The sequence below is a fragment of the Pogona vitticeps genome, chromosome 1, assembly GCF_051106095.1.
Source record: "Pogona vitticeps strain Pit_001003342236 chromosome 1, PviZW2.1, whole genome shotgun sequence".
NCBI lineage: Eukaryota > Metazoa > Chordata > Lepidosauria > Squamata > Agamidae > Pogona > Pogona vitticeps.
Genome location: NC_135783.1, coordinates 232,139,447 through 232,164,876, shown reverse-complemented (window position 1 = coordinate 232,164,876; position 25,430 = coordinate 232,139,447). Strand labels below are relative to the sequence as shown.

Below are 25,430 nucleotides of genomic sequence, written 5' to 3'. Positions count from 1 at the left end.
AGGAGCTGGGATATATATATGGGGACTTTACATTCTGCTTATCATTTTGGAGGTATTTTCCATGTTAACTTTCCTATTTATATAAAAAGATTTTTAACAAACATTTTTAAATTATATAAAGATTGGTTGGCAATATTTGAGATAAACAGGAAAGTTAATAGAAAAGGTTTAACAGTTTATTTATCTGTTAGGGAGTAGAGGTAAAAGGTAAAGGTAAAGGTTCCCCTTGACAATTTTTGTCCAGTTGTGTTCGACTCTAGGGGGCGGTGCTCATCCCCGTTTCCAAACCATAGAGCCAGCGTTTTGTCTGAAGACAATCTTCCGTGGTCACATGGCCAGTGCAACTTAGACACGGAACGCTGTTTACCTTCCCATCGAGGTGGTCCCTATTTATCTACTTGCATTTCCATGCTTTCAAACCGCTAGGTTGGCGGGAGCTGGGACAACCGACAGGCGCTCACTCCGTTGCGTGGATTCGATCTTACGACTGCTGGTCTTCTGACCCTGCAGCACAGGCTTTTGCGGTTTAGCCCGCAGCGCCACCACGTCCCTGTTAGGGAGTTCAACCACTATCTAAATAAGAACTAAGGGTATACTGTTAGCCTTTACTTAGTTTTGCATCTCTGATTTCAGGAATGCTTGCTGCTAAAAAGCTATAAAGCCTTCTGGAAACACCTCTATGATAGGACCTTCAGATGACATTACAACTCCCAGAACCCCTCAGCCAGCATGGCTGGTATTCAAAATAAAAGCCACTTTTCGAAGCTTGCTAATCAATAACCATCACCCTTTCTGCCTGTCTGTCCCCATGCAGAAAATAAACTGTAAATAAAGCCCTCATGGAAAATCCTGCTCTTTGCCAGTATCAACTCAGTCACAGCATGTGTCCAGATGGCATAAACTATAAAGCATAATAATCTGGCTAAGACTCAAGTAGCATACCTAGCATAAGTTTAACTGGGTGCCAAGGCAGAATGGCTTGTACCACCAGAACAATTTCCCTACTGCTTTATATATATAATATCTGAATTTCCACTTGTATGCTGATAGCTTTTAGAAAACATTTGCATATAAGGACAAGAACATATACACTCTATAGTGGGAGAACAAAAAGGTGGCTTAATTTACGGAAATCATACATTAATAATTAATAATTAAACAGTCATGTCACTCAAGTTTAGAATCTTGCATGGGGAAACTGAAATTAAATCCGACAGATCCAGTCCTGTTACTAAGCACAGCCGGGCAGCTGACTCAGGCAACTGATTCTGCATATCAAAAATAGGTGGCAAATGGGCAAATATACAGTATTACGGCTCCACCTTTACTTTCAAGAAAAAATGATAGTGAGATTTTCTGGCCTTAGGTGCTCAAATAACTTGATCAGCCTCAAGGTCTATTCATATCCATGGTTTCTTTATTTTACTCTATTCAAGCTGTCTTAGGTTACTCTTCAAACCTGAAGCCTTTTAAAATGCAAATATTTAAACCTACTCAAAGGCATAGGTGGGGTCAGGCTCTCTCAGAAATTCTCAAAAATTCCTAAATTGTATGTTTGGCTCTCCCCACAAATTTCGAAGTTGAGGTGCAAATAGAAATCATTTAGGTATAAAAGCATTTAAGCAGATTTCTCCTTGGGAATCACTAAGAAGTAAAACTTTGCCTATTTCACACAATGAATGCAAAATACAATGGACTAAGTTTCTGGGCATCTCAAATGGCATTACAATTCCCAGAATATCATCATCACAATATTTTCACAAATCAGGATTTCTTAAACAAACTTAAATGTTATATATTTTAATCCTATTCCTTTTAATATTTTCAGCTGTCTTGGGTCCCCTTATTGGGAGTAAGTAAGTAAGTAAGTAAGTAAGTAAGTAAGTAAGTAAGTAAGTAAGTAAGTAAGTAAGTAAGTAAGTAAGTAAGTAAGTAAGTAAGTAAGTAAGTAAGTAAACAGCTATTTTGTGATTTCTGTTATTTGACACTACCATCAGAGAATCCAAATGATGGATTACTAGATGAGATGAGGGGGGTGGAAATACAGTACGCTTTCTAACTTTATGGAGTTATAGTAGATTGTCCAGGGCTCTACTTTTCCCACACAATTTTGTTGAAGTAATTATTTTTTCACCATTCTTTCTTTGTTTCAAGTATCTAAATTTAATCATATGTTAAAAAAATATCTTGCCTTAAAATGAACTGTATTTATATGATATCTCAATAACAAAGACATAATGGAATTGATTAAGTAATTCTTTTAACTAAAACAATACGAACATTTTTCCAGCTCAGGATTGAAATACCAAGACATACATAGCAAACATTTGTGTACAATATTTGCTATGTATGTCTTGGTATTTCAATCCTGAGCTGGAAAAATGCAAATACGAGACATGACCAGATCTAGAACTCTGGAAGGAAGAGATGATACTGTTAAGTTTTCTATTTTTATAGAAGAGGTTTGAACCTTGCATGATAAGCAATATCCTTCTTCAGCAGGAAAAGGGCTGAGGCAAATTTTGCAATATTAATTGAGGCTATATCTATTAGGTGCTTTTATAATATAAACCTATAAAAACTGATCTTTCATTGAGAAAGATATGGGAAAATGGAAAATAAATTAAGGAACTTTATGATTTGGTTACATACAGTCCTACTGAGGTAACTTCTACCAAAGTTTCTAGAGTGATATTAATACAAAGTCACTCTTGCAGCCTACATTTTTACCTGGCTGGGTCTTCATTTTACTTTTAAAGAGCAAACACCCAAGCAGTGCATGCATGATTACAGTGACAGACAGATGATCCCCATCCTAAAATACAAAGCAAATAAATGCTTTGTGTATCTTCTCCTTTATGGAAATAACAAAAATGACAAAAAGCTTTTGACATGTCTTTTTGGATTAAAAGCAAAAGCTTGCTGCTTATATACCGCCTCATAGCACTACAAGCAATCTCTGGGCAGTTTACAAGTTAATTATACAGGCTACACATTGCCCCCCCCCAGGAAGCTGGGTACTCATTTTACTGACCTCAAAAGGATAGAAGGCTGAGTCAACCTTGAGCCGCTACCTGGGATTGAACCCAGGTCATTAGCACAGTTTTGGATGCAGTACAGCAGTTTAACCACTGTGCCACGATTAAATTCTTTTGCACTGGTGCTGCTAAAACTTTCTATTCCATTCTAGAAAAATGTAAAAATTCTGTGGCTAATAGCCATCCCTTCCAACACTTTCATGGGAATATCCACCCTTCTGTAAAAAGGAAATGCTAGTGAGTTTTGGAGAAGGATTGAAGAAATCAATAATTTCAAGGCCAGTCTTCTGGCTTCCTTCAGCAGTCCACTGGTGCTTCCTCTGAAACTTGGGACGCAAAAGCCCATGGGCTCAGGTAGTCAGCTCAAGGTTGATTCAGGCTTCCACCCTTCCGAGATCGGTAATTTTAGTACCCAGTTCACTAGGAGTGGGGGAAATAATATGTAGCCTGCATAATTAAACTGTAAACCATCCAGAGAATCCTTTAAGAGCTATGAGGCAGTCTATAAGAAGAACACATTGCAAATCACGATGCAGCTTCATCTCCACTGACATTCTGACCCAAAGTACAAAAGGAATACCGCAGGGCTGCTAAGAGCACATGGAAAGTGGCTTAAAGTAGTAATAAACTTTTCCTTCTTTTATGAATGGAAAAACAATACAAAACAAAGCAGCGGTATTTTTCAGTTTCACCTTAGCAAAATTGGTTGAACCAATTCTCTTTTCCCATCTGCACCAATATTTGCAGGGCCAAATACAGTGTACTTTAACCCAGCACTAAGTGGTATATCAAGTAAAAGAAAATAACCAAAAGCATTTTCCATAGATTTTGTTCTGGACAATGTCAAGGATGATGTTTATTAACTTCTCTCAGCACAAGAACAGAATAACCTCGCCAAGACTTTTGTTTGACATAAAATCAGACAGATTTCATGCAGTAGCAGACAAGAAGATTTGTTTCCTTAAAGATTCAATAAACCACAAAACATTTTGAACCACTAGAAGGGGGCAAGGCAAGGCAAGGAAGGAAGGAAGGAAGAAGTTTCTAAATGTTACTCTAATACATTTCCTTGAAGAAAGAATACAGGGCTAAAGGGAAGCATGACGGGAGAAGGAAATAACTGGAGAGTGAAATGGAAGGAGCAATACATCCAGAGAGAGTGACAGGAAGTTATGTCAATAGAGGAATACAGCTAATTAGTAAAAAGCCACAGGTCTGTTTGGGTTTTAAGCTTTAAAAGGGTATACCAACACACAACTAAGAGCAGAGAGATGCACCCACAAGCACTGCCTCCCATATCCATGTGTGTTCTTCCCGCACCCTCCTCATTCCTGACTTTGTCACACCAAGGAGTATTTTGAAAAGTTGGAATGCAGTCTCAGAAGAATGCAATCAGACCTCCTGATATGACTGGATAGTCTGCTTTACCTGTGTTTGAATCTGGATTATTAGCAGATCCAAATGACTTCCACCGGCCAGGGCTTATGAGCTCCCCTCCCCACGCCCTCAAAAGACAGAGACAAAAATAACACTAAACAACATTAAACAAAGAGTAAACTGTTCAAAATAGTTGAGAGAGCATTTGAGGTGAGCACCAAGGGGAATTTTTTCTCAATCTTCAAAGGGTTCTCTTACATCTGTTTAGATATCTCTAGGAAAATTATTTGGTGAAACTTTGGTAGAAAAATGAATTAAGGTCACAATTCATTCAAATTATTATTACTATGCCTTTCTCCTTAAAATGGACCCATCATTACATTATTTAAAAACAGTATTTAGATCTAAAAACAATATTTAGAGCCAGTAAGTATACAAATACTAGGAAGGGTCAAATACCACACTACACACTACAACACAACAGACAAAAACAATACTAAAAGCACATTCAAAGCAGTAAGCTTCAACAATCTGTTTAATAGGCTCATTAAATAACTCATTCAAGTAGTCATTCACCGAAGAGGTCTTTGCCTGCTTGTGGAAGGACAGCAAAGATGGGGCTGTCCTTAACTGAATTTACTGAAATGAATTACAGTTCAAAATGCTACATGACTTTAAAAGTTTCCCTTGGGCAAAATGACTGCTAATTAAGTGTTTAGATCAATTTAAATTGTGTCAGATGGAATTTCACATCAACATACCATACATATCATACTTCTTTCATTCAACTCTCTCAGTTTTGTTTCCTGTCCTATGAGGTTTTTCTCTCAAGACACTAAGCAAAGAACTGAAAAGAAAGCTATCGATGCAATGCAAATGTTGCAGAAATGAGTGTGATACACAGGATTCTGAAAGAATTACATGCATGTCAACAAGACTGCATTTCTACCATACCATCTTGTCTACAACTCTTAATAAAGAACTACCTCAACTGTTGCTCCTTTGTATAGTGCAATTGGCTCTTCAGGAGCTGACTTGAATTGATGCTATTGCTTCTTCACACCTCATGGAAGTGTAGGGTTATCCACTGAAATCAGGATAACTATGCAATCCACATTCTTGTTATTAATCCCTTATGTCAGTAGTGCTACTGTCACCTTAAGACATTTTCTGTGCCTGTTGTGTATATTTCTATGGTTTTCCTTCACTCTGAAATGTCTGAAGAAGTGTATGTACCCATGAAAGCAGCTACTTTTTGAGAGAATATTTTTATTTTGTTATTAATTTATTTTAAATTATTTTTAAATTTTTATCTGGGTATACTTCCACAATGAACACAAAGGCAAAACTCTCCAAAAACCTGCCACTTGAACAACTATATCACTTACATCCTTCTATTGAAGAGCAAGGCTAGTTAGACAAAGTTCTAAAAAGGCTTGTTACTTCTCGCTCCAGGATTTTACACATATCCTTATAGAAAGTCTCCAAATGCAAAGGGATCCTCTGATTTTTTTCACTGCTGATTATTATAGTTATTATCGGCAGATTCCCTCTGGTTGAATTGGCACTATCCCCAACTTTGGGAAATAAAGCTAAATACAGTTAGTTTATCTGTTACTGTGCTGTCTCATGGGACAATTAACTCCTACTTCAAATGAAGGCACAAATACTCAAAGCAAACCAAGTATTTTGGCACTTGAAGGTCAAAATCCCACAAATACCTCTTCTACCTAGCAGTAAAAATAAAATAATAAATTAGTTAATAACATATAGTTAAAAGCTTTGATGTCCAAACATGGCATCTGGAAAGACTGCCCACTTTTTCTTGATTGTTTTTGGATTGCTGTAAATCTTTCAAGCATTTTCTGCAACAATCTAATGTCTGACATACCGGTACTTCTCATCTCACCTGGAGTCACATGCCTAAGCTTTAACATAGCTGGTCTTCCTCAGGCTTGGTCAAACAAGCTTAAAACTACCACAGAGCCATGGCATCCAAGCGCCTAAGAACAGCTTTGAAGTCATAGCAATTCCTTGGAGTCTTGATGGATTTTCCATTTTTTTTCTAATGATCAAGACTGTGAGTTTTTTTTTAAAAGAAACTTTCATACAATTGGAAGTCTTGAAAAAAATATGTGGAAAAGCAAGCTGCAAAATGAGCTTTTATGTTTACACCAACTCCAGAAAGACATAACTTTAAGGTTTTTAGTAGCAAGATTGTATAAACATTATTGAACTCATCTCACTATGAAATGCTTCACCTTACATAAATCTAAAAAGAGGAAAATTTTAACAACATTTATTTCTATCCAAACATGAACACCCATAAAACTGGGCAATATAGTAACTTTTACCTAAATAATTTCTCCTATAATTTTTTTTATAAAACTGCAGTCCAAATAAGCTTTAGTCAAAATTCCAAGAAATTTAAAACAACTGACAATAAATAGGCAACAGCACCAATAAATTAACGGAAATATAAGCTTAGCATCTATATCTGATACTGTCCAATCAATTCACCCTCGTCAATGAAAAACTATATCTTTGGAAAAACAACCCCCTTCTGATACAAGATGCTGATGGCAATAAGTCTGGCATAAGTAAGAAAGAGATCCTATAAACACACAAATGTTCTACATGTATAAAACTGCACATGTAAAGCAGTTTTTCCCGGTCTGGACCCTTACAGATGTTTTAGAATACATATCCCAGCATCACTGGCCACAGGCCATGCTGTCTATTGCTGATGAGAGATGTCACCCAAAATCTCTGAAGGGATACAGTTTGCAATGACAAATCACAGGATTGCTTTGCCCATTCTGGACTTTTGATTAGTCAGAATTCAGCATGAGTGTAAGAGCTGTGCAATTGTATGGCCTTTTCATTTATTTTATTTATTCAAAATGTTTTCAACCCACATTTCTTCTTAAAAAGATGGTTTACATCATTAAAAGACAATATGTAAAAGCTAAAAACAGTAAGAAGAATTAAACAAATATTATATTGTTAACAATAAATAAAATCAATACTAAAAATACACTTAAAGAAACAAGCACAACCATCCATTTAGAAACCCCTCTCAGACAGACAGCTACGAAGGGAAAGCTTTCCTGAAGAGAAAAGTCTTCGTCAGCTTGCACAAGGACAGCAAAGATGGGGCCAGCCTGGCCTCCTGTAGGGAGGGAGTTCTAGACTCTGGGAGCAGCGACACAGAAGGCCCTCTCCTGTATCCCCACCAAATGCACTTGGGATGGTGGTGGAACCAAGGGAATGGCCTGCCCTGATGACCTTGACAAAAAGGCAGGCACATAAAGGGAGACACGATCTTTGAGATAGGGCTTTATAGGTTAAAATCTGCACTGTGAATTATGCCCAGAAACAATGCATGACTGTCAAGGATGATGGCTAGCAGAGAAATTAGAATGGAAAGGCATGGTAATCAAGCACGATTCCTATCCATCCATCTATTAAACATCTAAAAGCATTCCTTTTACACGAGCCAAGAAAAGTTACACTTTTGGAGTACAACTCCCAGAATCAGCATGGTGAGTGGGTCATTTACTTAATATTTGAATAATTCACTATTTTTAATTTTAATATTATGTTTTAATGATGTACGCTGCTTTGGGAACTTTCTTAGTACAAAGGTGAGGTAAAAATAGTTTAAATAAATAAATAATAGGAGGGAATTATAGGCGCAATCGTCCAAATAAAACAAAATTTTAGACTATAGCACGGGGAGATAATTCATTTTAAATGACCATTGTTAATAAAACTACCCACTTAGGGGATACTCTTCTCCCTGCTCCCTATGTTTGGAATGTGAAAGAAGACACTTTTTGTGCCTCTCGCTCATTCTCAGCTCATTTCCTTGATGGAATATTGATCTGGAAGTCTTCCATTCTTAACACAAAGCAAAAAGAACAAAAGACAACTTGAAATTTAGCAGCACCTACAGTATCAAAAACACAGAAGTATGCAGTAGTGAAACACATGTTTCTCTCTGTTATTCAATAGTAATATTACAATTCTGCCTTTAATATTAAACTGAATAAAAACACATCACTTGATCTTCACAAGATTTGGAAAAAAAAATTGCTATAGAAATCCTGTTTACACAGCTACAGATTCTGGAGCTGCTTCAAGACTTTGATTTAGTCCTTTTACTCTAGTGGTAAGTACATCACCTCTGACTGATTTATACTAACACAGGTTTTTAATTCTGATTCTTGGCAACATTCCTCAGATTGCAGCCTTTCTTAATAGGAAGAAGGAAGTTTATTTCAAGCAGTAAAATCAGCAGGCCAGCAAAACTGGAGTTAACCTGCTGTCTTAGCCAGAATACAGAGTCAGGTGAACTGAAGGCTCCCTTAACTTTTAAAGTGAGTTTTCCAAAAACCTATGGTTGGGGCGGAGAACAAGCCTAATTCACACATTATCATTAAACGGGAGTATAAAGCATAAGGTGTGAATAGGATAAATCTTCTTCACACTGTCTTTCCAATGTTCATTAAGTAATAAAAGACACTTACGCAGCAATTCACACATTCTGTTTGCATGCTTTCATTTCCTGCCGCCACCCCCCACTCACAACATTCATCTCTTTAGCAGGAAAAAAGTGCATGAATTTGTAACATAGTGAGAAAAACTGGAAAGTGGGGAAGCCATAACAACCACTATCTTTATGATGCTTGTTATACTATAGTTAGAAAGTAATGATCAAAAGGTCACATTGCTTTGCTCTCAGTGGAATCAGCAGTCTGATGTACTTTATGGCAAGAAGCAGAATGAGTCAACACATACGAGCTGCCTAGTTGCCATAAAGCACATTAGACTGTGCAACTATGGAAAAACAGGAACCTTCCTTCCAAAGAAGTGGTTCAGAAAAATAAGGACAGTAGATCAGATCCAGAATTTTTATGAGGGAAACTCTACACATAGGATCTTCCCATGGAATGGAGTGAGCATTCTCTCCAGTTCTCCTTTCCCCTCCAACCCCCTAATGCCCCTGGAAAAGCTGCACTGGGTGGTTGGGTACCCTCTTCTTAGTCTCGTTTCTACCCTCTCTAATTCTTAGATCTCACTCCTGCATACAGATGGAAGCAACCATTTTGATTGTGGGAGTGACAGTCTGGCTTTAACACAATCTGTGACAATCAGGCTATGCACATGTAAAGAGGGGATGGGTTTCATGCATTTGGATACAGTGGGGTCTCTACTTAAGAACGTCCCTACTTAAGAACAATCCAACTTAAGAACAGCTCCATTTGCTAAATTTTGTTTCTACTTGAGAACAGAAATCCAAGATAAGAACAGGAAAAAAAACCTTTCCTGCTCTTTTTTTAACCTTAGGTCATCTTAGGTTAAAAAAATTCTCCCCATAGTGGTAGAGTACGTATTAACCAGCTTTGGTTAATGTACGAACGCACCTCTACATAACAAAAAAAACAGCCAGAACGGAGTAATTGGTTTTCAGTCCATTCCTATGGGAAATTTTGCTTCAACTTAAGAACATTTCAACTTAAGAACACCATTCCAAAACGGATTCAGTTCTTAAGTAGAGGTTCCACTGTAGTTTCTATGGACGGAAAAGAGCAGATACGGATTAAATGGTTTTCAATGCATTCCTATGGGAAATGCAGATTCAACATAAGAACTTTTCAACTTGAGAACCACCGTCCAATACGGATTAAGTTCTTAAGTAGAGACCCCGCTGTATGTCAAACAATTCTCCTGCTTGAATAATAAATCCCCCCCCCCCGCCTGCTTTACTGACAATACTATGGCAATTCCCTGTGGAATTATTCTGGTTCAAATGCACAATAATTTAACCTGGGGTACACTTTAAGAAGACAGGAGGGCTTGGCGTGCTCTGGTCCATGGGGTCACGAAGAGTCGGACATGACTTAACTAAACAACAACAACACCCTAGTAAAATGGGCCATTGTACCAGTTAATTTTTACAGTTTGAGACTCTTTTACATGTACACGTGAGAAAGAAGAGTCTTGTTGGCATCTTCAGACAAGCATACTTATCATGGTTGAAGTATCTATGGGCCACAGACATCCTAACCATATGATTCTGCCTAACGATGTATTTATATGATGCAGAAATGATGCAGAGAAGTCTTGTGAAATTCAATTTGTGCGTCGTGCAAGCCTAGTATCAGGAAGAACCACATGAGCAGAAGTCTCTACATGTGCTTTGCTCAGTGTAGGAAGTTAACAACCGTCCATACACAGTTTGCTGCAGTCAGTGTACAAAGTATCAGAGATGCTATTCCCTTTATGTCTAATCTTAGCCATACTCACAATCATGGAGAGCACCTTGGGAGCCAGACGTTCCTAAGTCTTGGTGTAAAGTTAACAAAAAACAAACAAACAGTAAAAGCAGAATGACTTACTTTCTGTTGCGAGTGTAGGAGGAAGTGAGCTCTTTGGCTTTTTACTTTTCTTTTCAGTTGGTCTTGAAGACTCTGAAACAGGAGAAAAGTACAGTTAAGAATCGGAACAGTCATTTAGAGCTAAGGAACAATGGGTGTGGTGAAAAGAGACCTCAGATTCTGCCTTTGATTAATTTCTGATTGATCTGGAATGTAGGTGGAAATTGTTGGCTACTGTTATGTTTATACAAGGTTTATTGTGCACAACCACTTGAGCAGATTAAATTCTGAAGGAAACAATAAAAATAGCTTTCTCTGATGCCCAGGAGATATTATATTTAGAATTCTTTAAAGGATCCATGGATAATCTTAATACTTCAGAAAAAGTAAGTAATATTGTTCCACTCAGGTCAAGCCCCAAGTGGAGGATTCTGTGCTTTGAAAACACAGGGATCAAATGGAGGCAGCTTAGAGGAAAGGAGTTCTTAAAAATAAGAGCATCAAGCTGAAAGAACTGAATTCAGGAATAAAAGTACAGAGGTAAATAAAGGTAAATGCAGAAACCAGCCCTGGAAACAGGATCTTCTGAAAGTCAAAATGGTCTGACAGAAGGATCATTGCAGTATGCTCAATTAGTAGACAAGATTTGTGAATTTTTGTTATTTTTTTTTTTAAAGCTTTTAACTACAATCAACTGGGGGACAAAAATGTTGCAAACTCCATAGGCAGATATGGTCTAGAAATGCATGTATTATAAGCTCACAAGATGTTTATTATTCTCCTATAGGAATCTTACACCTTTGCAAGCCTTTGGTTCATTTATCTGTAGAGAGTAACTATTACACAATTAAGTAATAGTTAATAACTTACAAAAAAGCAAATATCTATTTATGAAAACTAATTCCACTTTTCCCCTTTAGTTGTTTAAGCCAGTGGTCCCCAACCTTTTCTGAGTTACGGACCAGTTGGGGAGGTCTGTTCGTGGGGGGTGGGAGCACCCCTGTGCTTGCGGGGGGGGTCGCGGAGGAGAGGGGTGCACTTGGGTGCATGTGCAAAGGGGCAGGGTGCACTCACACACATGCACAAAGGGGCAGAACATGCTCGCCCGTATGCGTGAATGGGCAGGGCATGTTCACATAGGGCCGGAGCTCGCTCACGGAGGAGCGGAGTATGCTCGCAAGTGGGTGGGGTACCTCTGTCTGTGGGTGGCGGGCCGTGCATGCGGGTGTACATGCAGGATATTTGTTCCATGGCCCAGTCCTGCCATGGTCACGGATTGGCACTGGGCTGGAGAACGGGGGGTTGGGGTCCCCTGGTTTAAGCCACAAATCACCAATGCAGGTATGTGTGGACAAACAAGATACATTATGCAACAAGCTTGCTAAAATTAAACTGATCTGGGTATAGATAGGAAACCATGTGGAAACCAATCATAAATAAAATGTAAACACATGAACAGATTCTCCTTGCAAAACTACACTGTTGCATACCAGAGACAGGGCCTCTTTATGTCCATAGCACCCTTCCTGTCCTACCACTGGAATCTACAGCCATACAAGCGCATGTGGAGCAAAACAGTGGGTCACAATTTTCCTGACTTGTCAATATATAGATAGCTTCTGAGTGAAAGAATGAAACAAAACAAAACAAGTGGCGTTTAACTGTTCTACAAAGAATCTGAAATAAGAAAGATGTTTATCCCAGGGCATGAACTCTTAACCTCTATGATGACTCTGGGGAAACTGGGCATAAATCTGGACAATGAGGTACTTAAGTCAAAGAAGCAACTAGAAAACATTCCCATCTGTAGCAACATTTCCCAGTGTTTAATGATTATCTTACAGAAGTATGTGGGTTCTTGCCTCAGGGTAAGAAAAAAGATCTTGAAGCTTTCCAGTGCCCACAAAACTACCTAATGGCTTTAAATGAAGAATACTGGAGAATAAAGATGCCTCAGTGCTGTCCCAGCATCATGATGATCAGAAGCAAACACAGAGACGATGGCACCTCTGAAGGTTCCTGAAAAAGCTGACAAGCTCTATGTAAACTGGCTAAGCAGCTGAGGGAGTGGAGGCCTTTCCTTATATGGTCTTCAAGTATCCTGGCTCATACATCTCACAGAAGCCAGGATCCTGTTTAATGCCCTTTGCCAAGCTCTCACCTCTTCAGGAATTATCTGTAAATGACTGAAGGGCTATGTAATAGGGAGGTAGACTCCGCAAAAGAATTAATGGCAGAGGCTGCCTATGAGGCCTTAATCCTCTTGACTTTTAAATGGACACCAAAAATTGCCATGCCATCAATCCCTTTGATATTCAGCACATAGCAGGTCTCTGTCCCATAACGAAATAGGTGGGAAGAAGGCCAGTTCCTGTGATAAGACAACTGGAGAGATGTTGACTGATGCAACACCAGCAGAGAGTTATAGCTCCAGCCATGAGCTATGCCTGAACAATTTCTTGCAAACCAGATAATGCCTGAAGGAGGCAATTTATTGGGGACTCCTGTTGATGAGACATTGTAATTAGGTTAATAGAGAGAGCGAGAGAGCATGGAGGAAGATTAAGGAGCTTTTAAAACTGATTTCTAATTCAGTGTTGTTTTAATACTATAACTGGTTTGATTATGTTTCAACACTATAAACTTTTGTCATAAAATTTTTGTTTTTATATTTTTGTTTTTTGTTATCTGTGTCACTTCCAGCTTGCCATGAGCTGCCTTAAATCCCAGCTCTAGCGGAAAGGTAGGACATGAATCATATAAATGAATATGTACATAGCTCAGGAAAAGAAATGATGGAAATTTATAAAATGATGCAAGATGGGGGGGGATTGATATACTGATTTTCCCTTTCTTCCATAAGCAACTGGAACCCAGCTCATCTATTGAAATTGAGATGAGTCTAGTTGAAATCGAAATTGGACTACCGACAGCTGGCTGCGCTCACTGAGAATGGTAGGAATAATAGTCCCAAACCATGTTAGAAGCCCAAGATCAGGAACTATTATAGATGGACCTTTGGTCTGATTTGACAGTATTTTATGCTATTATACAGTGGTGCCTCGCAAGACGATTTTAATTAATTCCGCGAAAATTGTCATCTTGTGAAAAAATCATCTTGCGAGGTTCCCTATGCATCAGTCTTTTAAAAATAAGTCTTGTGAAGCACGGTCATAGGAAAAAAAACACGTATTGCAAGGCACCAAAGTGATCGCAAAAAACAACCATCTTGCGGGTTTTTCGTCCCACGAGGCAATTGTCTAGCGAGGCACCATTGTACTCTTCAATGTTCATCCAAAAGAGCAAATGTATAAAACTGCATTCAAAAATTATTCCAGCTATGAAGACAAGTGCAGATGGGAATTGTACTCTATTTTTCCTACCTAACCAGCTATACTGATGGACAGTTGCTTCCTGGAAGCCTCAAGAACAAGGGGAGCTCAGAAAAGGTAATTTTTTTCCTACCTTTCCCAGCCACATTAGCTGAGGGATTATGGGACTCTACTCCAAAGAAACTAGCATTTCCAAGTTGTGCTGATTGGTCTTTTCCTCATCTGCACAACAATTTTGGGTGGGAGTAAGCATAGGACAGCAATAGTTAAACACAAATTACTAGCACAGTATAGGGTTCTACTCACCACTACTCATTGTTAAATTCTGTCACAATTCTAGCACAAGAGCATGAAAGCAAGTGCAAGAACAGAGCATGTGTATCTGTTTTGTTTATTTATTTAATTAAAAACTGACCCAATGGCTTAAAAGCCCCAAAGGCCCTTGTCTGCAGGAAACTTCAGAAAGACACAGAAACTCTAATAGTGGTACTACAGAAATTATCCTGATATTACTGAGAAGGCTTTTAAGCCAATTCAGAAGGCTGGTTTCATCAACCTGAGTGGCCACACAGGGTCTCTAGACACATATTGATATGAATGCAGTGTTTAGCTTGTATGGCTGGTTTCACTGTTTGTTTTAGGGACTGAGTTACAATATTTCCATGGAAGGAATGCAGGAGAAAAAAAGAAACAGAACATCTCGTTCCTTCACAATTGTACAATTGAGAATCAGATGAAGATGAGCTTACAGAAGGTCAGAATTACATTAAGTTGAGTTAGGGTAGGAGAACACTACAAGGGGTTATCAGCTTAGGACAGCATACTTGCCTTCCACTGAAACACTGCAAGCACACTCCGACCGTCCTGCAGCATTCTCAGCTATGCATCTATACTGGCCCGAATCTTCAGGAAATGCCTTATCGATGGTTAGTGAGAGCAGTGGTCCTAATGGAAAAGAAGAGAGGTTTAAGATTAAAAAACAGCAACTAGGCCTTATAAGCTGTAGAAATTTAGCTCTCTTAAACATCAATGTATTCTTATCCAAGCAGAATAATATGCAAGGCAAACTTTTAAAGATCTGTCTTCTATCTTACCAAACCATAGGCAGAGACATCTTGAGAGAAGTACCAGCTGCCTCTCTCAAGACATATTCTTATTTGCTAGCATCCTTCCAATGGTTAGTTCAGGTTCCCTTCCAAATGATGGCATGACAAATGACTGCACTTTAACTCTCCATGTACTGCAAAACCATGAAAATAGTTCCTGTAATGTGAGAAATAGCTAACTCACATGGCATGCCTCCCATTAAACCACTGGTTCCCAAACTTCACATATATTCTTGCTCTAGAACTCTCAGAATCCCTCAGTATTGGCTGTCTTGTCTAGGGCTTCTAGGAACTGTAGTCTAAGAACATCCAGGGAATCAGGTCTGGGAATTATTGCCTTAAACTGTACTATTGTAGAGTGCTGAGTATAACTTAATGGCAAAGCACCTGCTTTGCACATAGAAGGTCCTGGGTTCAATTTGTGGAATGTTCAGAGAGGGATGGAAAATGTTGTCTATCTGGAAGATCCTAGAGAGCCACTGCCAGTTAGTATAGTCAGTTCTGAGCTAAAAAGAGCAATAGTTGCACTTGGTATAATGCCTACTGACAATGAATCATGAATTTTGTAAACTTCCTGAACACATAGACAGCCAATACATACTTCTCCCAACACCACGAGCCTTAAAATACAAAGAGCCACAACAGCATGCCCACCTGCTTCTCCTGATTGTAAATGGACTCTGCCATCTTGTACAGCCATTTACATGCAGTTACACATTTAGACCTACCTCTACAAAATGTAAGTGCAGGAGCTTTAGTGTCTCATTCTCACATGGGAACTGGACACTAAAATGAAATGACATCCATGTCAAAGAAGCTAACTTTAAAAGTCACGGTTTCTGATCCCCCCCTCCAAAATGATTGAATAACTATCGCAAGAAACCCCTGTGAAAATGAGGTGGATGTGTGGATATGTGAAGACTTCAGCAATGTAGAAGAACATATCAGAAAGCAGAGTAGACTCAAAGAATACTTGCTAATTAGAGATGGGGTCATTGAGCAATGCCAGTATTGTTTCAGATGTTGTGACCCTCACTAATACCATGGAAAACTTGCAGTTGTTCAGCTGTCACACTGTTTGGTTGCCCATTAGGCTCACAGTATCAGTTGTCATATAGTTAATATTCAAAGCTAATATGTACACACTCATATCACATTTAATAAGAATCTTTACAGGGCGAAACAGAAATTTACCTGAGGCTGGGAGAGAACTCATATCATTGAATCTGATTTGAAAATAGATTGGGAGATTCAGAGCAAACTTGATCTGATTCAGTCTTCACTCACTCTACAGCTGCCTTCCAGATGCTGTTGAACTGCAGTTTTCAGTATTTGTTTCTGTTGGCTCTACAGGCTAGAGTTGATGGAAGATGCAGTCCAGTAACATCTGGACGGCTACACTCTGTCCATTCCTACTCAAGAGTTATGTGAACATCCCACATCCTAGCTTTAGTTATATCTAGTTAGAAAGTCTCTCTTTGACTGCAATTCAACAATGCAGCCACCTCTCTTATAAGCAGTGTTCCCTCTGTATTTATTAATTCCTTGCCAAATAATGTTATGATATGACTAAAACGAACCATGTTCAAAGAAGTGTTGGTGAGAGCAAAACAACTCAAATGTGCATAAAAGAAAGTGTTGACATCATAGAAGTTACAGAACTCAGACATTTTTTGCAAACAGAAAGGATAAACTCACTTGTGAGTCAGCACACCCCAAGCTGTGTGGAGATGTGTTTTTCAGAAATTGAAATTGACCTTAGCCCTCTTCAGGCATCCGCCTTCACCATCACCTTCCTCGCATGAAATTGATGTGTCTCAAGAGGACAGCTTGTTCTATCTGCAGAGGCTGTTATGTATGAGCTAGAATGCAGAAAAATCAGGGTCTGGTTCCCATGGAGAGCCTCCACTGAACCTGCTGAACTCTTCAGAGACATCACTTTCCTGAAAAGGTGGGAGGTAGGGTGTATAGAGCAGACATGTGTCAATAACTTCGAATGGACCTTCTGGGACCCATTTTTATTTGTTCTATTCTGGCATGATCTCATATCAAATGTTCTTTCCAAAAACCTGAAAAAATATTCAACCACATACCACAAAAACAATTTAGGTATGTGCCAGTGGGCACTCTGAAAGACCACTGACTATAATGGGTACATAATATAAAGCTGAGTGTTATTTTACTGTTTTTGCAGACATTTGCAATAAGAGAAGACAAGTTCACTAAGAGCCAATTAAAGTGTTCATGAAGTGCAGCCATTTTATTTTAGGTTACAACCTTCAGTTGTACATTTTAAGAAAGAACATAACTACCCACATAACGCTCATTACGTAATCAGCTGTAGCCTTTTTTTTAGAAATAAGAAATGGCTGCAGCTGTTGGTGTAATTAGTCTTATGCAGCATAGCTGCATGAACAGGATTTCAGCTTTTACGTTCCTTCAAAAAAAACAAACAAACCACAACTAAATAAATCTGACCCTGCCCTGAAGGTTCCAGAAAGACTTCCCCTGCCACTCCCACAGGCCTCAATGATTCCCCCACAACAAAAGAGATTTCATAGGAGTGTTGGGACCTTGAGGGTGGGGGGTGGGATTGGAAAACATCTACTTCTAAAAAATGGCTGTGTCTGATGACATCATCAGCCTCTGATGACATCATCAGCCTTACACAGCATAAATTATGGAAGAGAGTTTCGGCCAGTGCTTAACTGCATAAGAAAATAGCATATGGGAAGACATTTCCCAAGTGAATCAATAGCAGAGGTAAAATTTTAAAAAAATCAATGTATTCACGAAGGCTTTCACGGTCAGGATCTAATGGTTGTTGTGGGTTTTCCGGGTTCTTTGATCATGTTCTGAAGGTTGTTCTTCCTAACATTTAGCCAGTCTTTGTGGCCGGCATCTTCAGAGGACAGAGTGCTACTCCTGTCCTCTGAAGATGCCGGCCACAAAGACTGGTGAAACGTTAGAAAGAACAACCTTCAGAACACGGCCAAAGAACCCAAAAAACCAACAACAACCATAAAAAAAATCAAGTTGCACATAGATTGTTCCTCAATATGTGTCTCCATCAGTCCAAGCCGATGTTGAGACATCTTGTTGCCTGAGGTGAAAGGCAAGTTCGTGCCCAAGCTCTGGTACACATACAGAAGCTGGCAGTTGAACTTCAACAACTGGTGATGGAATAATATCCAGTACTCTTCACCAAGCCTAAGGCAGCAGGTTAATTAGTGAGAGGCACAGGGCAGATCCGTTAGTATACACAGGCATTTTGCTTCAAGGGAGAGGGACAGCCAGAAAGTTTATGAGGAACAGCTGGGAGGCTTTCCACTTCTGTCTGGCAGCATTTGCTGCCCGAGGGGGTTGCCTCTTTCTGCTCTGGTCTTAACTTTCTTGTTCTTATGTGGCTCTGATCCTCTCAATAAACCCAACACTGCGAAGTTAGAGTCATTTTTCAAATAAAAATATCTGTACAAATACCATTCCTCTATAAACAGAATTCAGCCATTTAAATTTTTTAAAGAAAGATGATCCAAACTAGACAATGTTGCTCTTATTTGAGAACATCAGAGGCCCTTACGGATGATAAATTGCAATGGAGACGAGTGACTGATATGGAGAAGGCAACTCACACAGAACCCGCTTCACTCAGGGATGCTGGGATCCTGCTTTCAAGTTTTGCTTTGTCTAGACACTGAAAAAAGTAGGCTCCTTCTTTTCAGATGTGGAACTTTTCAAATTGGGATAAGCAACTGTTTTGGTCCACATGGCCAGACAATAATATCAAAGGGGAGAGTCTCTGCCAACAAATCCCTGCCCTGTTGCCATCTGGTTCAATCCACCTTAATACCCATTCCCTGCTTCTTCAGGATTAGATAAGCCCAGAATTTTATGCCCTTCTCCGATTCTCCTTCTGTCACCTCTCCTTTGTCGTCTAAAAGCAAAGCAAAACAACAACAATAAAGTGTGTTGATCATATACAACCCCATAGTGCTTGTAGCGCTCTCTGGGCAGTTTACATTTTAATTGCTCAGTTTAGTTGCTTCACCTTGGAGAATAATGGGAGGATGAGTCAACCCTGAGCTGACTACCTGAACCCAGGATCAAACTTCTGCAGTTTAATTACTGCGTTATGAAGCTCTCTGGTGATGCATAACTTCTCAACTGCACTGCTTGACTTCCCTTCCCCATCTGAGGGGAGGAAGGAGCAGAGCTCTACAGAACGCCTCCTCTGGGCCACATGGTCTGCTGGATTAAGTCTACATTCCAGGGCACTAATTTGAACTCTATTCTGTTTTACAAAGAGATTTTCATAAAACCACAAACCCATCACTGACTGCCCCATTTTGGAGACTAATATGGTCAAGTTCACACCAATTGCATACAACCAAACAACTGCCAACAAATCTGAAGGGGAAATATGTTATCTTTGGGAACAAAAGTATTTGGAGCTAATGTCTTTAATTTTGCAGAAGTATACCTCTCAAAAACCTTTAAATAGACATGCAAAAAAGGAAGCAAAGCAGACTTTCCAAAAAGGCTTTTTGCTTTCTGTGACCCAGGCAACCACTTCATTCCTTAGGCTGGAAGGCCAAATGTCTCTCAATGAACCATTTGGTATTTCCTCCACAAAAGCCCTAACTGACCTCCAGAGATGAGATTCTTTTCTCATAGTCCTACAAGAGCTCTGTCTGGAGACTCTAGTTAGGAATTTTGAATTTCTTGGCACCTTACAAAATGAAATCCCAAGAGGGAGAATAATAAGACTGATGTGAACGTTGACCTCCCCCTCTCCCCCCCCATGAGTTTATATAGCTGTCTGCCAACTAACAGTGTGTTGTGAAGTTTTTATGTCTGTGTGAAGAAACCTCTGAAATGCTTTGAGTCAGCTGCACTTCTGCGTTTGACAGAAAACCACAATCAAATGTTTATAGCTAGAAACATACTGAAATATGTGTTGCAAAGTTGTGGGAAGGCCCTGGTCTCCCTGGAGTCCATCGAGGGGGAGTTAAGCTTAAACATTCAGAAGGGCCCTCTCCCTGGAGTTTTATTCAAAGATGATGTTTAGCTTATCCAAAATAGCACAAACTTGGCAAAAGAATCTTAGTTCTTGCCAGCTTGATAGTCAGAGAACTTCAAAACAAATACATAAAGCATCAAAACAGGATAGTTCTTATGTTATGCTTTCCTATCTTGGTCAGCAAAACATGTGTCCCTTGGCCCCAGCTGCGATACTTCAGATTGCATACTTCATACATTGAGAAGGGCAACCTATGCTGAAAAGGATGCTGAAAGCTGAAGACCAAGTTTGGATTCTAGAATTCAGCTTACGGTAGTTATCTCTCCTGCCTTGGGGCCATACTACATATTACTCCCAAAGTTGCATGTTTCAATTTAGTGTGTACTTTCTGTAATAGTACAGAATGCAGCTACATGCCATTGCTGAGCTTAAACACACCATGGTGAGTACCACTATGGAAACGTGTCAAAAATATTTGTAGCAGCCATTCCAGTACGAAGTGTATCTGTCTTTACAGGAAAAACAAAACAAAACAAAACAAAACCCACCATTTGTTAGTAGGACTCAGAAAGCGGGAATGATGAAGTGATGGGAGAAGAGCAAGTAGGAGCATCTCTCACTTCACTAGTCGATTTAGGAAAGGTTAAACCACAGAAATAATGGCAGAAAGTGAGGAGGAATTAAAGAACCTTGTAATGAGGGTGAAAGAGGAGAGTGCAAAAAACGGTCTGAAACTCAACATCAAAAAGACTAAGATCATGGCCACTGGTCCCATCACCTCCTGGGAAATAGAAGGGGAAGATATGGAGGCAGCGACAGATTTTATTTTCTTGGGCTCCATGATCACTGCAGATGGAGACAGCAGCCACGAAATTAAAAGACGCCTGCTTCTTGGGAGGAAAGCGATGACAAACCTTGACAGCATCTTAAAAAGCAGAGACATCACCTTGCCAACAAAAGTCCAAATAGTCAAAGCTATGGTTCTTCCTGTCGTGATGTATGGAAGTGACAGCTGGACCATAAAGAAAGCTGACCGCCGAAGAATTGATGCCTTTGAATTGTGGTGCTGGAGGAGGCTCTTGAGAGTCCTCTGGACTGCAAGGAGAACAAACCTATCAATCTAAAGGAAATCAACCCTGAGTGTTCACTGGAAGGACAGATCCTGAATCTGAGGCTCCAGTACTTTGGCCATCTCATGAGAAGACTCCTTGGAAAAGACCTTGATGTTAGGAAAGTGTGACGGCAAGAGGAGAAGGGGACGACAGAGGATGAGATGGCTGGACAGTGTCTGCGAAGCAACCAACGTGAATTTGACACAACTACGGGAGGCAGTGGAAGATAGGAGGGCCTGGCGTGCTCTGGTCCATGGGGTCATGAAGAGTCGGACATGACTGAATGACTAAATGACGACGAAACCGCAGAAGCCTCTGTGCTGCAAGATCAGAAGACCTGCAGTCGTTCCATGTCTAGTTGCGCTGGCCATGTGACCACGGAAGATTGTCTTTGGACAAATGTTAGCTCTATGGGTTGGAAACGGAGATGAGCACCGGCCCCTAGAGTAGGACACAATTGGACAAATTGTCAAGGGGAACCCTTACCTTATGCTCTCCATTGTATCCTGGATATTTTAGCAGTAGCTACTTATTTTTACTGTAATATGGGAAGCAGTACCAAGAACAGTTTCTCAACAGAAGCTATTCCCAAATCTACGTAGAAGCCCAGTGTAGTGTGGGATTCTGAAGAAAGAGGATTTCTAAAGCAATCGAGTTGAAGAGAAGAAACAATCTATGCAGTCCTACTAAAAGTATCAAAAGCCTTTGGAAACCATAGTTCCAGGTGGGGTGGAACCACACGATAACATAAGCATGATTCTGAGAATGGGTTTCTACTGTTCATTATTGTTTATATCATCAACAATTTAAAAACTCAGTTGTCCTTCTGAATGTGCAAAGACCTTGCCCACTGATACCCATCACAATGAAAGGCAACAAGGAACAACTCAGAAGGATGTATAATATATTTAGGGGATATGCTTTCTAAGGATATTGGTAAACACTCACTTGATATAGATTCTAGAGACAATAAATTAAAAAATGTTATACACAGATGACAATACACTCCCATACAGAATTATCTTATTAATATCAATACATTTGGGAAATGAGAAAATTACACTGGAACTTTCTTTCATATTTGCTGGGATTTGCAAAAACGTAAGAAAGCAATACTGGAAAGTATCCAGATAATTTCATGAGAATGACTCATTTCTCTGTCTATCTTTAATTTTACTAAATGATTTCAGTCTTCATATTAGAAACAGACATGGAATTCTAGTTGTTCAATTACTTAAAGCAGAATTTTTACAGATACTCAGAAGGTATAACGGATAGAGTGGTGGATCAGAACTCAGTATGCTTGGGTTTGAATCCTTACTCAGCCACTAGGGGTGTGGAACTGATAAAACCACTCTTTAAATATATAATTTACTTTGAAAGCTCTATTAAGGTCACAATAACTTAGTTCTTATTTTATAGCACACAACAGACTTTACAGAATACTACACCCACAAATGGTAGTCTTCAGTGGAATTAGTTACAGAAGATTTAACATATGCTACTGTAGAAGGTCTCCTTCATGGATTGCTGCCTTGTCGTGGCGAAGGGGCTTGAGTAACTCAGAGAAGCTATGGGCTATGCCGTGCAGGGACACCCAAGACGGACAGGACATAGTGGAGAGTTCCGACTAAATGCAATCCACCTGGAGTAGGAAATGGCAAGCCACTCCAGTATCTTTGCCAAGAACGCCCCATGATCAGAAACAAAAGGCTAAAAGATATGACGCTGGAAGATGGGCCCCTCAGGTCGGAAGGCGTCCAACATGCTACTGGGGAAGAGTGGAGGACAAGTACAAGTAGCTCCAGAGCTAATGAAGTGGTTGGGCCAAAGCCGAAAGGACGCTCAGCTGTGGACGTGTCTGGAAGTGAAAGGAAAGTCCAATGCTGTAAAGAAAAATACTGCATAGGAACCTGGAATGTAAGATCTATGAACCTTGGGAAGCTGGAGGTGGTCAAACAGGAGATGGCAAGAATAAACATCGACATCCTGGGCATCAGTGAACTAAAATGGACAGGAATGGGGGAATTCAGCTCAGATGATTATCATATCTACTACTGTGGGCAAGAATCCCGTAGAAGAAATGGAGTAGCCCTCATAGTCAACAAAAGAGTGGGAAAAGCTGTAATGGGATATAATCTCAAAAATGATAGAATGATGTCAATACGAATCCAAGGCAGACCATTCAACATCACAATAATCCAAGTTTATGCACCAACCAGCATTGCTGAGGAGACTGAAATTGAACAATTCTATGAAGATCTACAACACCTTCTAGAACTGACACCAAAGAAAGATGTTCTTCTCATTCTAGGGGACTGGAATGCTAAAGTAGGGAGCCAAGAGATAAAAGGAACAACAGGGAAGTTTGGCCTTGGAGTTCAGAACGAAGCAGGACAAAGGCTAATAGAGTTTTGTCAAGAGAATAAGCTGGTCATCACAAACACTCTTTTCCAACAACACAAGAGGCGACTCTACACATGGAAATCACCAGATGGGCAATATCGAAATCAGATTGATTATATTCTCTGCAGCCAAAGATGGAGAAGCTCTATACAGTCAGCAAAAACAAGACCTGGAGCTGACTGCGGTTCTGATCATCAGCTTCTCATAGCAAAATTCAAGCTTAGACTGAAGAGAGTAGGAAAAACCACTGGGCCACTCAGGTATAATCTAAACCAAATCCCCTATGAATACACAGTGGAAGTAAAGAACAGATTTAAGGAACTAGATTTGGTGGACAGAGTGCCTGAAGAACTTTGGATAGAGGCTCGTAACATTGTCCAGGAGGCAGCAACAAAAACCATCCCAAAGAAAAGGAAATGCAAGAAAGCAAAATGGCTGTCCAACGAGGCCTTAGAAACAGCAGAGAGGAGAAGGGAAGCAAAATGCAAGGGAGATAGGGAAAGTTACAGAAAATTGAATGCAGACTTCCAGAGAATAGCAAGGAGAGACAAGAGGGCCTTCTTAAATGAACAATGCAAAGAAATAGAGGAAGATAACAGAAAAGGAAAGACCAGAGATCTGTTCAGGAAAATTGGAGATATTAGAGGAACATTTTGCGCAAAGATGAACATGATAAAAGACAAAAATGGGAGGGACCTAACAGAAGCAGAAGATGTCAAGAAGAGGTGGCAAGAATACACAGAGGAATTATATCGGAAAGATTTGGATATCCCGGACAACCCAGACAATGTAGTTGCTGACCTTGAGCCAGACATCCTGGAGAGCGAAGTCAAGTGGGCCTTAGAAAGCCTGGCTAACAACAAGGCCAGTGGAGGTGATGGCATTCCAGTTGAACTATTTAAAATCTTGAAAGATGATGCTGTTAAGGTGCTACATTCAATATGCCAGCAAGTTTGGAAAACTCAACAGTGGCCAGAGGATTGGAAAAGATCAGTCTACATCCCAATCCCAAAGAAAGGCAGTGCCAAAGAATGCTCCAACTACCGTACAATTGCACTCATTTCGCACGCTAGCAAGGTTATGCTCAAAATCCTGCAAGGTAGGCTTCAGCAGTATGTGGACCGAGAACTCCCAGAAGTACAAGCTGGATTCCGAAGAGGCAGAGGAACTCGAGACCAAATTGCTAACTTGCGCTGGATTATGGAGAAAGCCAGAGAGTTCCAGAAAAATATCTACTTCTGCTTCATTGACTATGCAAAAGCCTTTGACTGTGTGGACCACAGCAAACTATGGCAAGTTCTTAAAGAAATGGGAGTGCCTGACCACTTTATCTGTCTCCTGAGAAACCTATATGTGGGACAGGAAGCAACAGTTAGAACTGGTCATGGAACAACTGAGTGGTTCAAAATTGGGAAAGGAGTACGGCAAGGCTGTATATTGTCCCCCAGCTTATTTAACTTATATGCAGAATACATCATGCGGAAGGCTGGACTGGAAGAAACCCAAGCCGGAATTAAGATTGCCGGAAGAAATATCAACAACCTCCGATATGCAGATGATACCACTCTGATGGCAGAAAGTGAGGAGGAATTAAAGAACCTTGTAATGAGAGTGAAAGAGGAGAGTGCAAAAAACGGTCTGAAACTCAACATCAAA

The 25,430-nt window shown here is 39.8% G+C and overlaps 1 protein-coding gene across 8 annotated transcripts in view; it reads right to left on the bottom strand.

Annotated features, from left to right (window-relative positions):
* The window catches only part of MYLK (myosin light chain kinase), a 272,240-nt gene that overhangs the window by 65,732 nt on the left and 181,078 nt on the right, over positions 1–25,430 (bottom strand). For all 8 annotated transcript variants that reach the window (XM_072985155.2, XM_072985164.2, XM_072985149.2 and 5 more), the window contains 2 exons: positions 14,959–15,075; positions 10,820–10,891 (listed from right to left, as the gene is read on the bottom strand). In XM_072985155.2, the coding sequence (XP_072841256.2) occupies positions 10,820–10,891; positions 14,959–15,075 (189 nt within the window). The remainder of the gene's footprint in view (positions 1–10,819; positions 10,892–14,958; positions 15,076–25,430) is intronic.